The sequence below is a fragment of the Cynocephalus volans genome, chromosome 13, assembly GCF_027409185.1.
Source record: "Cynocephalus volans isolate mCynVol1 chromosome 13, mCynVol1.pri, whole genome shotgun sequence".
In the NCBI taxonomy this organism is placed as follows: Eukaryota; Metazoa; Chordata; class Mammalia; order Dermoptera; family Cynocephalidae; genus Cynocephalus; species Cynocephalus volans.
Window position 1 is genome coordinate 51,822,169 of NC_084472.1, and position 15,956 is coordinate 51,838,124.

Sequence of the window (15,956 nt, forward strand, 5' to 3'; positions counted from 1 at the left end):
TAGTCTTAGCAAGAGGTTTATCAATTTTATTGATCTCTTCAAAGAACTAGTTGAAAACTTATTTTAAGGTGTGTCTGGAGGAGCCTTTGTTCTAGGGCTGGTTGTTCTAGGGCTGTGTAATCCTAAAGTATGTGCCTTCTGGAATCTCTTCTGAATACCTCAGATGTTCAACAAGGCCTCTCCTCTCTGCCTCTCAGAACTTGAATTCCCCCCGTTCTTGTGTGAGATCTGGGAGTTTTACAACTTACAACTCCCAAATCATCTTCTCTTTTGGAGGATTTAACTGTATGCATGCATAGCTCAGAATTAAGCAACAGACCCAGAAAGACCGCTATGCAGATTTCTGTACCTTTTTCTCTGTGTAGCTCCACCTTACCTGGCGCTCTGCCTTATAAATTCAAGCTGCCTTACCTTCCCTGAATTTTGATCTCTGTTTCTCCAATTCAGTGCTATTACTGTGTTCTTGGGTTCTCCCACCTGGTGGCATGGGCGTGTAAGAGCCTTCAGGTGGAAAGCCTGATGATTATAGGTTCCCCCTATCAAAAGACAAAGTTACAAAAAATTTAAAGATTTCAGCTGACTTTATTGCAATTCTAGAATAGGCCAGCACTTCATTTCATAGAATATAGTAAGTGTTACAATGAGCTGAACAGAAGAGGTTGGTTTGTAGATAGAAAAGGCTGAAAAAAAGCACAAACAAGGAACAAAAAGTGGATTGGTCATTTCAAAGTTATTTTCCTTGTAAGGTGGGGACAGGGAGATAGAGCAATAGAAAAATAACTGATTATTTAAAATCAGGTTACTTCAGGCCGTCCTTTTAGTGTAAGGATTAAAGCAGAAAAAAACTTCATTATCTTGCCTATTGAAGGTTTAAACTGGCCTGTTTGGGAAACTGGGTTACTTCTTTTCCTGATTTCTAGGAAAGTCAGACCACAACTTAGTTTAGGTTTGGTGACTTGGAACTTAGCAGCAGTGACTCCATTTTGATTTTTAGTCTGGTCCGTTGGGGAACTTAGTACAAAACAAAGGCCTCCTATAATTTTTCTTTAATACCTTCATTTATTACCTTTCTCTTGGGGGATTACAGTCCTTCCCTGTCTGTTGTCCAGTGTTTACATACAATTGTTACATATATTTTTGTTTCATTTTTCTAGGTTTTATGGTAGGAGTAAAGTCCAGTTCCAGTCAGTCTATTATGACTAAAAATGGAGTTTTCCAGCAGAGCCAAGTGCACTGAAAATAAACTATTGATACATTTAATTTTCATGGGGAAATTAAAGAATTGACCAAGAATATGTTTTCCAGTGGTAGAATACTGAATCTCGGTGTAGAGTTGGAGTTGGATGTATGAGAAAACTCTAGGTGTGTGCCAACCATGAACAATGATTGAGTTTTTCTCTTAATTTTAACTGCGCAAAAGATGGCCTAGATGAATTTGAATTGAAAGTTTTTTTAGTCCTCACATGCCAGAGCCATAGAGCAACCTCAGTACTGTTCTCATGGAATATTTAATTTTGAACCATTTAGCTTTCCCAAATTATTTGGATAAATTATTTCCAAAACAGACACCATGAAGGGTACAAAGGGGATTTAAAGATATTGGTCATATTCTGTTTCTTAAAATGGGATGTATTGAGTATGTGGCTATTCAGTTTATTTTTCATATCTTAAATATTTGTTATAAATATTATTTATTTAAGTATATACTAAAGTAACCTGAAGTAATAGCGTGTCATTTGGAACAAACCAGACAAATTTGGGAGCTGATTGCCAGATTGTGAGTCTATTAAGCCATCCTTTCTGTTAGGCACCGTGTCGCTAAAACAGTCGTCTGTGAAAGTCATTCTCAGTTACTGACAGTTAACATTAATGTCAGCATTTGGTAGTGTACCTGTCTTCTATTTTTTGTGTTTAGGGATGTGAATCCAGAGGCTCAAAAAGTACTTTCAGATCAATGAAAGTATCATTTAAAAAATAAGTTACCAGATTATTGTGTTTTATACAGTAATTCAGATTCTTAACCTGGTTTCCAGTATATTACGCTTAGTGCTTAAGACTGCCTTGTTTTGAATCCTGGCTCTGTTACTCTCTGTATGATGTTGGGCAAGTAATATCATCTCTTATTGCTCCAATTTCGACCTCAGAACTGCGTGGTAGGGTGATTGTGAGCATTAATGGATTAGAGTTTACTGTTTTGCTGCTCTTAATTTTTATTGTTCTGAGCAATTTTTTTCAAATCAATCTCTGTATTTTGTATTTAATATTTAGCAGGATTTTGAGTTAAAAGGTTAATTTTTTATTCGGTGCTTACACCAGCATATTTTTGCATTTCCAGATTAATCCTCGGGCGCTGTTATTTGGTCATACAGCTTCAATCACTTGTTTGTCTAAAGCTTGTGCTTCCAGTGACAAACAGTATATTGTGAGTGCATCTGAAAGTGGGTAAGTATTTTCTTAACTTTTTTTCTCAAGTCTTTATAACTAGTACCAGTATATTAGTAAGTAGGGAGATTTTTTTTCTCTTTTGGAGTGTCTTCTAAATAAGTACTTTCCGTTGTCTAAATCTTAGAGGAAGATATTTAAAATATGGTTTTAAGGATGTAAACTTTACCTCTATTAATGATTTTATAATACTTTTATTATAATTTATGATTATGTCTTTCTTTGCCTTGCTTTTGAGAAACTCAGAATACTATAAAAATTACAGCATGATCATTAATCCCCATGGCATTTTCATTAAGTTGGCAGACAACTTTGAGACTTAAAAAAAAATCTGAATGATGCTAGGCTAGCATAAATTTGGAAGATGAAGCCATACAAAAGTTCGTACAATTATATTTATGTATGTTAATACACTAACATAATTATGTGTGTTTCTAAGGCTCAGAATGTACCTTGCTTTTAGAGAGGTAAGGCCCAGAGTGTGAAGAATTTTTAAAACATTTTTGGTGATTAGAAAATTGTATATTTATACAATATGCTGTTGAAGAGAGTTGGGGAACTTGAAGAGAATTATGTAAGAAATCATTCTCCCCTTCTCATAATTTATGGATTTGAAGATAACCTTGTGTAATTCTTTGGAACAAGAAGAAGCAACATCAGGTAAAAATATAGTACCTTTTGTTCAATTAAAGGATAATTCACATTAGAGTGTATATCCTAAATTGAAGGTTCTTTGAAAAATTTTTTTCATACCATGTGAGATATAGGAAAATAGTATCTTAAGGAAAACCCTAATCATATCAGGATCATTGCTTCTTATTAATGTTTTCTTCTGTTAAATAAATTTTATTTCTTTAAAAGACAAGGCATATTGACATTTCTAGTTTCAGATACAAGCTTTTGTTTTGTAGGCACTCAGTAAAACTGCAATAAATACAGAATCGAAACTGGAATATTGTATTTAATTTGCAAAGGTTTGGAATTCAGTTGACTTTTACTTCTTTCTTGCAGTGCTAAATTTTCTAGCTATACTGATAAGAAATGAAAAATCTCAGTATTTTAAATTAAAAGTTTATTCCTTGTTTTTGTCAGTTGTCCCTTATATTTCACTTGGGTGTCTGCTCTGCTTCTTTATATTTACTTTGAGGTTCAGGATGAGGTAGCAACCACTATCTGGAACAGAGATAGAGGAAAGAGTTCTGGAGGATATCACATCAGTTTTGGCCAGAACTACTTAAAAGATTTCACCAGCCAAAACGGAACTAGGAAGTGCAATCCTTCTATAGCCCCAGAAAGGACGTGGATTGAAGTGGGCACTGGGCAGGTTGGAGGGGCATTTAGAATGGTGGGAGGAAAGACTGGAAATTTTGACAAATAGCAATAATGACTACATAGTACATTTTTCTAAAATATATTAGTTTTAAAGGAAGATTAATTTTAAACCACTGTGATAAAGTTGAACAGTATTGTGAAAAATCAGGTTCAAAGTTAGCTATTATTTTGTTTTATAGAGAGATGTGCCTCTGGGATGTGAATGATGGCAGATGTATTGAATTTACAAAGTTAGCCTGCACACATACTGGCATACAGGTTAGTATCAATTTCCGTGAATAAGTCAGCACATTTATTACAAGCGTACAATTAAAAAATGTCTTTAAAACATCAAGCCTACATTTTTATATGAAAAATGGTGGGAAAGGGTAATAGGACAAGAAGGCTAGAAGTGGAGTAGTGTTTGGGAATGGTAGTAAAGTAGAGGAGACTAATGGGGAAACGTGTAGGGTTAACTGTACCACTGTTGCTTCTGCTGTTTTGGGCTACCCTGGTTACTCAAGTGAGAGCCCCTTCACTGCTTTGTTAAATGCTCTAGGTCTTAAATCATGGAATTCTTTCTTGCTAAAGCCTTTATGATTCCATTTGTGATCGACACAAACTTACCTGCTTTTTAGACGTTTTTTTTTTGGCTCATGCAATCGGTCCTTGGGCACATTTTTTAAGACTCTGTCTCTTTAGAAGGAATGATCATTTCATATGTCTGGCTTAATATGTAGAGTATTACACAGGAATATGTAGTTTCTCAACCTGGTATTCTTTCTTACTTTTTCATAACTGTCAAATTCATCGTTTACTTTGTTGAGTATTGAAATTATGAAGTATATAGAAAATATGATCCATTGTGTTCTTAACAGGAAAGAAAAGGGAAGGGAAGAGAACTCACATTTATTGAGCAAATACTTTATAGGTATTTCTTGTATTGCCTTTCATTTAGTCCTCTCCACATCCTTACAAATTAAAGTATATCATTTTAAGGAAGCTGAGGCCCTCTCTGATTATAACGTGTTTGAACATCAGTCATCTTTTACTTCTAAATTTTATTTGGTCATAACTAGTAATTATAAGCCTGTACTCACCTATTCCCATTTATTTAAAATTCATGTTATTTTTGTGACTCACCTGAGCTTCCCTTTTGATTTGATATGTGAATCAGGTATTTTGTTAATTCATTCAACAGTCCTGTTTTAGATGCTAGAGGGGGATAAAAAGGATTATCATGAATTCTTTCCCCAAATAGTTCAAAAGGAAGGATAAGATGTTAGGAAAAAAATAATTTTTGTTAGATATTAGAAATATTAATGTAACTGTGTGTGTATATGTGTGCATATACATATATAATATGTACCATATGGTACATATTTGAAATATTACTGAAGAAGTTGAGCACTCAGGAGAATATCATAATAAGTTTGATGAATGCATATTAATCAAATATATAAACTAAAGGAGAATATTTAAAAATATTTTTCCTTTTGATATGAATTTAGTTTTACCAATTCTCTGTTGGATGTCAGCGAGAAGGAAGGCTTTTATGCCACGGACATTACCCTGAAATCCTTGTTGTGGATGCCACCAGCCTTGAGGTATTATACTCCTTAGTATCAAAGATATCACCAGACTGGATTAGCTCCATGAGTATTATTCGATCCCACCGAACACAAGGTTAGTGTATTATGCCCTTTAAGAACTTCATTACTATGACTTAATGTTTACTTTATTTCAAATTACTGTAATTTATCATAAATTAATAACTTCAGTTATATCCTTCTATTTAAGAAATAATTGCTGCAATAATTTATGGTCTGTCTCATCCTTCATAAAGGAGTCTCTGATTAAATTAAGATTTAAGGTGTTAGATTATCTCTATTCCATGAGCTAGATCACTAGCTTTTTGACAGTCTTATATGGGTGTTTTTTAAGTGGAGGAAGAATATCTTAACCATTGGGGGTATGATGGGAGGAACTGTACTTTTACCTGTATCTCTGGAGCCTAGGTTTATCACTTGCTTAAGAGGCATAGGAAATGTTTCCATTTGATGTGGAGATAATGAAAAGGGAAGAGATTATACAGAGTTAAATTTAATGAAAATTCCTGGTAAGTGCCTGGTATATAGTTGATGCTCAATAAAATATTACTGGCGAGCTGGCTGGTTAGCTCAGTTGGTTAGAGCGTGGTGCTGATAACACCAAAATGCAGGGTTTGATCCCTGTAGTGGCCAAGTGCCAAAAAACCAAAACATAAATAAAATAAATAACCATTACTGTCTTTTCTTCCTTTCTGCTTAAACCTTTCAAGAACAACCATAAGAGCAAAAATGAAATCATTCAGGAAAAGAACAGTAATTAATGCTGAACATTGAGTGTATATTCTTGTAAACCTTAGGAACATTATTTTTTATCCAAATGGTTTCATGGTTCTGCAGTTTTCTGTAAGGACTGACGTACAACTACCACCACCACCACTACCACCAGGACTTTATTTATTTAGTGCTTACAGTATTGGGCACCATGCTAAGCATTAACATATGATTAGTTTTCACAATACCCAGTGGGGTAGGTTTTATTGTTTTCATCAGGTCGATGAGGAGACTGATGGAGGTTTAGGGTAGTGGAGTCTTTGCCTAAGAGAGCAGACAGAGTATATGGCTGACTGGTGGCCAGGTGGACTCCAGAGTTGTTACTTTAACCACTGTGTTACACTGTTTCCCGTTAGTGAATTGCTTTGAACTTTGTGGGAGCTTTCCTTTGTAACCTCTTAGGTTTGGAAATCAGCATATAGTTTTTTATTTAGTAGCTATTCAGCAAATACTTATTGAGTGCCTAATGTCTTCCAAGTGCAGGGGATTTGAAATACTTAAGGGATTCCAATTCTATTAAGGGGGAATGATATATAAACAAATAACAGTTCAGGGTTTAAAGTATAAATACTTATAGTACAGAGAGGATAGTAGTGAAGGTGCTTGGGGGCAGTAGGAAGCCTGTGTGGATCAGATGAAGTCTAATCTAGGATTTGGAAGATGAGCAGGAGTTTTTCTGGCAGTTCAGGATGTTTCTGGCAGAAGAAATGGTGCAAAAGCTTTATAAATAGTCTAGGTGTGTGTGTGAAACTATAAATTATCTTTTTCTGGGGGCAAGTATGAGGGGAGGAGTGGCAGAATATGAAGCTGCACCTGGACATGGATCCAGGGGCCTGGGGCATGGATAAGGGGACCGGATCCCCCTCCCACAACCAGGCACACCGCACCAGTGCCTTGGGACCCATCCAGGGACCTGAGGCATGGATCCAGGGACCAGACACTCCCCACAACCAGGAACACCACCAGCGCCAAGGAGTGTGCCAGAAACATCGCCTGCATGTGGGTGGCCCACCACAGTCACCACAATAACCATGGCTGCTGTGAAAGTGGCTAGATGCCACAACCACCATGCAGATAGTTCACCAGCCACTGGAGTGCATTGAGACAAGGAGAGTCACCAGCAGAGATAAAGAAAAGAAGAGGATGTCTCTCTCCGCAAAACCCATTTCAGAGTGACAGAAGAAGCATCTGCTCTGTGAGAATATTGGGGGATCTGACTACACCTCTGAGCATTGGACAGATCATCTAGGCAACAAATCAACAGAGTAACCATTATTCTTTCAGAAGGAGAAAAGAAATCTAGGGTAATTAGAGGGGGGAGGGGGAAGGGTGAGGGGGATGGGGAGAGATTGGACAAGGGGCATAAAGAATAAGTACAATTTGTAAGAATATATATGCTGGTAATATTGATTTGATCAACATATCTCAATGTTGAACCCCCAAAATATGTATAATCAATTTTGATTCAATAAAAATTTTTTTAAAAAATAAATAAATTTATACAACCTACCCCCCCCCCCGCCAAAAAGTCTGTTATTTGGGGAAAGCGGGGAGGGGGGAGAGCCTCCTGTATCATACCTGGAGATAAATAAATACAATCTACAGCTAAAGAAAAAAAAAAAAAAAGAATGGGACAGGTCATGAAGGGCCTTGTGTGTCAGCCAGGGAACTTGGATTTTTCCCTATAGATCAGAGGTTGGCAGACTTGTACTGTAAAGGGCCAGATACTAAATATTTTAGGCTTTTTAGGCAATATGGTCTATGTTTCAACTACTCAGCCCTGCTGTTGTAGTACAAAAGCAGCCATATACACATAAATGAATGATCCTGGGTCTATTCTAATAAAACTTTATTTACAAAAATAGCCAGTGGTCTGGAGTTCACACATGAGCTTGCTGGATCCCACTATAGATGATGGGCAGTCTCTGGTAAGAATGCTTGTAGGAACTTACGATGTAAATGTCATTTTAGTGGCTGTTGAGAATGGTATGGTTTAGTTTAGATGGGCGCCACCCGGTTAGGAGATTATTGTAACAGCCCAGCTGAGAGTGGTGCAGATCTGAACTGAAGCAGTGACTGTGGGAAGAGAAGGGATGGACTTGCCATATTTCCCATGGGCTGCTCTTCAGGGTATTGGTTCTGAAGTTTATTAATAGGTATTAGTGAAAAAGGAGGGTTCTGTGGCCAAACATATTTGGGAGATTTTTTCGTAAAATAAAATTGAGTAGGTTTTTTGACTGTGGGACCTTCTCAGAGAGGTTTTTTATGCGTATTAGAGAATTGCTGCTCTATTCCTGAGCATAACATTGAACATGAGATTTCAATTTAATTTTCCAGGCAATAGGAAACATTGTCTAATCTTACTTACAATCAATGTTTCCTTGAGAAAAGGACAATATTTGTGACTAAGCAGTTTGCATATTTTGAATTTTTGCACTCTTTCCACATATGTACACACTGTGGTCTGAGCAGAATGTAATGTAACTTTAATGGAAAAATTTGTGTAGCCCATGCAGTTCTAAATTTTATTCATTTATAATGTTGTAAACATGTAATTTTTAATCTGCATTCATCATTTTCTATTCTGGATATTTGAGAATTTTAGACATACTGGTCTGTTGTTATAGCTTTTCTGTACAGGAATCATGGAAATGTGGTAATCAGTGTATTCCAGTGTGTTACATTGTCTAGGGAACTATGCAATATGATAAGGTTTTTACTTAAAGATAACAAACAATTCTTTTAATAACAGTAATAACTAACTTTATTGAGGATTTAGTATGTACTGAGTGCCATACCTGTGGTATATCTTAATTTTCATAACTATCCATTAGGGTAGATACAGTTCTTACTTATTTATATTGCTTCCAGATAAGCAAATTGAATTTAAAATAGGTTAGTTATCCACAGTTCATTGGTTAATTCGTGGAGAAAAAAGTGATTTTGGTTTTGACACATACCTCCCTCACTCTGGAACCTGCATTAGAAGATTTCTAATGTTCCTCCTCTCCAAGTTCACGTATATTACCATGCTGCTGTGACTTATCCCTTGTCTGAAGCTTATGGATTTAAGTTTTATATCATGCCTTCCTCTTGGAGGGTGTAATGTGCAATAAAATGTCTAGAAGCAGGCAAGATAGGGGGGAAAGGGGATAAATAGGTGACTGATGACTGTGCCCACCCATGATAAATAATTAAAAGTTGTGAATTTTGAAGAATAAAAGTTCTTTGTTGACATAGTAATTAAGAACATTTGAAATTATTAAAAACTTGTTGATTAGAAAAAAAAATTGAGTAGCTAGAAACAAATTGTTGGTGATCTCTATTAACCTGTGGTTCAACATCTGGTTTCTATTATTTCATTAAATATGGAATTATGTTTTTCTGCTAAGTGTAAAATAGTCTATTGCTTAATTTTGTTAAAGCAAACCAGCTTAATATTTAGAGACAAAGTGTGTTGTTTGTAACCTGGGCTGCTTTTTCCTTCTTGGTTTAGAGGACACTGTGGTAGCACTCTCGGTGACAGGCATCTTGAAAGTGTGGATCGTTACCTCTGAAATAAGTGGTATGCAGGTGAGACAAATGAGACTGGAAATGATTTTCCTCTTTTCCTCTTAGGTAGTCTAAAATTTTAGTAATGACATGCCCCTTCCCTTTCTTTTCTTAGGGTAAAAGGAAAAAGCTATTTCTTCTTTATAGTCTTATAGACATAGTATAATAGAACGTTTCTAGTTGTACCGGCCAGCCGCCAAAAAATCTCAGAAGATTCCTAGTATGCTATCTGTATGAGTGAATTATATTTTTTTTCATTGCTGGTGGTAGACATCTGCTCTATCAAGGATGTGAAATAGAGAAACATATTGCAGAGGATATGAAGCAGAGAAACATAAAGGAGATGGAGTTTTCTCAACTGCTTCTGTTTAAATTAAAAGTTAAAAGGTAGTTTGCCCTAGGGATAAAAATAAAACAACCACCAAAAAAAGTCTATAAAGCCATTTTTATTCCTCTATCTCAGTTGTGTGGGCTTGAATTCCTTGTTATTTTTTTATCAATAAGAAAGGTAGATCAATTTTCTGACAATATGGATGCTTATCTTTTCAGCTAAGGAAATTTTAGGTATTGAATATGAGAGAAACTAAAAGAATTGATCTTTTTTTTTTTTTAACCTAAAGCACATATAGGTACAGAAATTAGGATTAACTCAAACTTCTATCATCTGTCATTGCCAGAATGGTAACAACATGACTCTAGCCATGATTTAAATCTTGAGTAGCTTTACGCTACTCAAGACATTTGTGCCCAGCTGTTTTTAGGGTGAGTTTTAACTGCTTTTTACTATCTGGATCTTAAATGATGGCTTTATTTCATTCTGTTTTTGTTATCATTGTGTGATAATTCTAATTCACAACCAAGCTATTCTTAACATTTCACGAATCTTTTTCTTTTCAGGATACTGAGCCAATATTTGAAGAGGAATCCAAACCAATTTATTGTCAGAATTGCCAAAGCATCTCTTTTTGTGCATTCACACAAAGGTCACTTTTGGTTGTGTGCTCCAAATATTGGAGGGTAAGATAACTACCTAAGTAAGAAGTTGTATTTTTATCCTTCAAGATACTGGTTTATCAGACTTCCACAGATAATCGTGAGGGAGTGCTCAGTGCAAGAATATTTTATCCATTTAAAATTCATGTGTGGTTTTGATTTTTTTTTTTGAGGAATTGGTATTGGCTGTATATAGCTGACTTTTTTTTGTTTTGTTTCATGGAATGATTCAGTTAGTGGCTATAGTCTATTGATCTTAATTTCTACTTTTTGCTACTGTTTTAGTCATTATCTTATCAGAAAAATATGAACAGAAGTAGTGAGTTTTCTACAGTTTGGACATTTCTTTGTAAAGTGCTTTCAATTCAATTGCCTTTTTTTTTTCTGGCTCCTTGGAGTTGGGAAGGTCTTGTTTCATCACTTCAGAGCTAAGGATGGAAGACGTATATTACTTTAACACTCCCAGATTTATTATTTCCATAATAGAAAAATAGCTAATGTGTTTTGAGAACTTGCTCTGTGCCTAGTACTTTTTTCCAAAGCTTTCCACGTATTATTTCTTTTAATCCTCACAACTCTCTGAGAGTAAGTGTGTAGGTTATTTAATCCTGAACCCTAAAACTTAGTTGAAAGCAACAAACATATTAACACCCAGTTTTTGTGGATCAGGAACCTGGGCATGGCTTAGATGGATACCACAGGGCCTGGCTCAGGGCCTCTCATGAGTTGTAATCAAAGTGTCTGCTGGGACTGCAGTTTCTTCTCCAAGCTCAACATGGGGAGAATCTGCTTCCAGACTCACTCACTTGGCAGTTGGCAGGGCTCAGGTCCCACTGCCTGTTGGCTGGAGACATTAGTTCCTTGCCATGTGGGCCTCTCCATGGGGCAGCTCACAACATGGGAGCTGTCTTCTCTGAGTAGGTAAGCAAGCAAAGGTGTACCCAAGACCCATGTAATCTTGAAATTGAGATCACATCACCTCTGCTACATCCTGTCACAAAATCCAGTCTACACTCAAGGAAGGAGATTACACAAGGATGTGAATATTAGTATCAGCAGGGCCATCTTAGAGGCTGCTTACCACAGTAGGAATTGTTACTTCCTTCATTTTGCTGATGAGGCACCTGAGGCATAGAGGGGACAAATAACTTGATTAAGGCTATGCAAATGGTAGTGGAGTTGCTGAGTTACAACTCAGGTACTCTGCCTGCAGCAGCTGCTCTCACTTCCGTGTTATACTGCCTCAGAGAACATGGAGTGCACTGTTTTCGTGAACTTAGAGGATAAGGGAATATAGCGAAAGGACTGACCAGGGTGGCAGCATTTTAACCTTATCCTTGTCACTGCTACTATGTTAGAGTAAGATTAGAGAGGAACAACTAGCTGCTGCTTGGTTAGAGTAGCCTATATACAGTCCTTCCTTTCTCTCGAAATTTAAAACACATACAAATAGAAATAAAAACCAGAGTGCAGGAGGATGTAGTGAAACATGGAGTAGATTGTGAATTTCTTGTTCCTTGCAGGTATTTGATGCTGGAGACTATTCCCTGTTGTGTTCAGGTCCTAGTGAAAATGGGCAGACATGGACTGGAGGGGACTTTGTATCAGCAGATAAAGTAATCATTTGGACTGAAAATGGGCAAAGTTATATTTACAAACTACCTGCCAGGTATGCAGTAAGTAATGTTAGGACTTTAATCAAAAGTAAAAGATTGAGAATTTGTAGTGCAACCTGAAAGTATGAAAATGTATGTAGTATAAATATTTAATTTAGGTAAAAAAAACTGCAGAACTTCTTAAGTTAGATTTGTAATTGAGGGCTGGTAGGTTAGCTTGGTTGGTTAATGCACAGCCTTGTAACACCAAGGTCACAGGTTTGGATGCCCATGCAGGCAAGCCGCGAAAAAAAAAAAAAAAAAAAAAAAAGATTTGTAATTCCAATTTAACTTCTAAATACAAAAATTAGGTGGATTTTTATTTGAAGGAGGATATTTTTATAACATTAGTTATTTAATTTAATACCTACATTAAATTAATTTAAACAATTCCTTTTTGTACATTGTCAAAAGAAACCTTTTCATATGGAATGATAAAATATTTATGTTGTATTTTAATTGAATGTTGTATTTTTTCCGTTTTCAGTTGCCTTCCAGCTAGTGATTCCTTCCGCAGTGATGTGGGGAAAGCAGTTGAAAATTTAATTCCCCCTGTACAACATAGCCTCTTGGATCGAAAAGATAAAGAGGTAAAATTCTTCAGGTATCATTTATAGTTACATTGAAAGTTTTTCACAGCTATACTTATTGATGTAATTTGGTAGCTAAGTATTTGAATACAAATTTAAAGCACTGTGTTAGATGTTGTAAAACATTTTGATATGTTCAATTATGAGCACATTTTAAAATTTGCTTATTTTAAAATACGTAATATGCCTATAAAATAGCACTTACCTTTCTCCAAGAGTACAAGTAATCTTATGCCAATTACATAATGCAATTGACTTTTTGATAAAATTCATATTGATGGTGTAAATTTATTTTACATTATCATGCAATTATAAACAGTAACATGTAATTTTAGAAGGGCAAAGATAATTATGTAATAATGATATTATTACTTGAACATGACATTGTAGTATCTCCCAAAAATCATGTAGCAATTTAAATTATTAGATATTAGAAATGAAGAATAAAACATTTTTCTCTATAAAAACAAAAGTTTATTGTGGTTTCTGAAAACCTGCTTACTATCCATTTAATTGAAATGCAACAGCACTTAGAACTGGGTTTTCAACTCTGTATTCTGTGAGCAGTAAGAAAGCAGCTTTGGTTTTGAAAGTAAAGTTTGCTTTATTGATATACTGGTTTCCACAGCTTTATTATTCTTTATTATTATGTCCCATCTTTATGTGGAAGGATGGTGAAGGGAAGGGAATTGGTTTTTTTTAATGAATATTTTGAATATATAGAATTTATACTTCTATGTACAATTAAGATCTTCTGTAACCTGTCTGTTCTTTACTCTCAACTTAAAACTCCTACTATCTGCTCTGCAACCTAGATAAGCACTTCCAGTTAAACTAAGGTATAATGATTAGTATATATATAAAATAAGAAACAAAAAATAATATACACATAAGTTCTTTTTAAGTATCAGCTCTCTAATACATTTGAAATTAAAATATGTGTATTATGTGGTGTAAGATACTCATACATGTAATGTGGAATATTGGTTATTACACCTGCTATAGCAACTTCTCTTTTCTAGTATGTTGTTTATCAACTAAAATATGTACCACACTAATGTAAGGTGTTAATAATAGGAGAAACTGTGTGTGTGTGTGTGTGTGTGTGTGTGTGTGTGTGTGTGTGTGTGTGTGTGTGTGTGTAAGGGGGTATGTGAACTGTTTATACTTTCTGCTCAATTTTTTTGTAAATCTAAAACTGCTATAAAAATGAAGTTTATTACTTATAATTTTTTCCAGTAATTTTCAGACTTTAAGTCAAAAAAATTGGTTATGTGTAAGATATATAGTTTCCATAGGCTACAGCTTTTTATGAAACAACTAATACCAACTGTAGTTGGTAAGAGTCTATGCTTTAAAGAGTCTATGCTTTAAAATTACTAAGAGTCTATGCTTTAAAATTACAGTATTTGTGTATCAGTACTATGAGCTTTAATTTTAGGAGTCCACCACTATTTAGTATTTTCAAATAAGCGATCTCAGTAAAGGCACAACATCTTACTAATTTTTTTTAAATGGGATCCTCTAGTTGCACAAGCTTGGTAGTTTAATTTTGCTGCTATTTTTAGTGACTAATCAGGAGTGGGCAAAAAAGCAAGGATTAGTGAATTCTCCCTTTTGACCTTGTAACTGGAGACTTTTCTCTTTGGAAAGAGTGCCATATCTCTGTATTGATTATTTAATAACAGGCAATTAAGTAAATTGTATTATTGTGGCTAGTAATCAGTTTTTAAACAACAGAGAAAAAGTATAAATACTAATTTTAGGGAAAGAATATAAATATAGTTTTCATTTTCTTGAATGTTTGTGTTATATTAGATTTAAATATAAATTGACATATATATTAATGCAACAAAATTACATTAGAATATTATTGAACAACCATGCTATAAACACTTCTTAAACTCAGGTACTGAGGCAAAGTACCTAACATCTTTATTTGAAAAAATGTTAATGTGTGAAATATTTTGATTAAAAATATAGCTAAAGATTATGAATCTTTTTTTTTTTTTGGCAGTTGTTGGTTTGTCCTCCTGTTACACGGTTCTTCTATGGATGCAGGGACTATTTCCATAAACTGTTAATTCAGGGTGATTCTTCTGGAAGATTGAATATTTGGAATATATCAGATATACCTGATAAACAGGAAGGTGAAGAAGGTAAAGCATGTGTAGCAATTTCTGAATTGTTTTAATTTTACATCTTGAATACTAACCACTAAATAATAAATTTATAAAGTACACGTATCATTTTCTTCTAAGAATTATATTTGATGACAGCTATCATCTTTTAGTGTATTACTGAATCAACCAAAATTATCTTAATGTTTTAAATTTTTTTTAATGTGCATAAATGTTTTTCTTTTATACAAAAAATACCTCTGTAGGGCTGGAAATGACAACTTCGATTAGTTTACAAGAGGCATTTGATAAACTGAATCCTTGTCCTGCTGGGATTATAGATCAGCTAAGTGTGATTCCCAATAGTAATGAACCTCTTAAAGTAACTGCAAGTGTGTACATACCAGCACATGGACGACTTGTTTGTGGCCGTGAAGATGGAAGCATAATTATTGTACCTGCCACACAGACTGCCATAGTACAACTGTTGCAAGGGAAAGACATGCTCAGAAGAGGTATACTGAAGATCTGCAAATGTCTGAAGTGTTTTGAGAACCCTGTAACCCTGATATTGAAAATGTCTCTACTCTGGTTTTTAACAGATACAGTGAATCAGTGTAGTTGTTAGTATACTATGTAGTTTGTAGAGTTTAATGTGCAGATAATAAAATATTCAGTGCCTATTATTGGAATAATTACCATGTAATGACTATAAATAGAGAAGTATTCTATCTTATCTCTTTGATATATATTAATAGTTCTATCAATAATTTGTTATCTCCATGGATTACTAATTACTGTATTACTAGTAATACTGATAATCTTCTAGAACAGTTCTGTGCAATAGAAATCTAATGCGAACCATATATGTAATCACATATGTAATTTTCTAATAGCCATGTTAGAAAGGAT

At 34.8% G+C, this 15,956-nt stretch overlaps 1 protein-coding gene across 3 annotated transcripts in view; it reads left to right on the plus strand.

Annotated features, from left to right (window-relative positions):
- WDR7 (WD repeat domain 7) overlaps positions 1–15,956 on the plus strand; it is a 362,337-nt gene that overhangs the window by 29,437 nt on the left and 316,944 nt on the right. For all 3 annotated transcript variants that reach the window (XM_063077001.1, XM_063077002.1, XM_063077003.1), the window contains exons 3-11: positions 2,336–2,442; positions 3,954–4,032; positions 5,265–5,439; positions 9,631–9,707; positions 10,584–10,703; positions 12,203–12,348; positions 12,822–12,924; positions 14,942–15,083; positions 15,311–15,559. In XM_063077001.1, the coding sequence (XP_062933071.1) occupies positions 2,336–2,442; positions 3,954–4,032; positions 5,265–5,439; positions 9,631–9,707; positions 10,584–10,703; positions 12,203–12,348; positions 12,822–12,924; positions 14,942–15,083; positions 15,311–15,559 (1,198 nt within the window). The remainder of the gene's footprint in view (positions 1–2,335; positions 2,443–3,953; positions 4,033–5,264; positions 5,440–9,630; positions 9,708–10,583; positions 10,704–12,202; positions 12,349–12,821; positions 12,925–14,941; positions 15,084–15,310; positions 15,560–15,956) is intronic.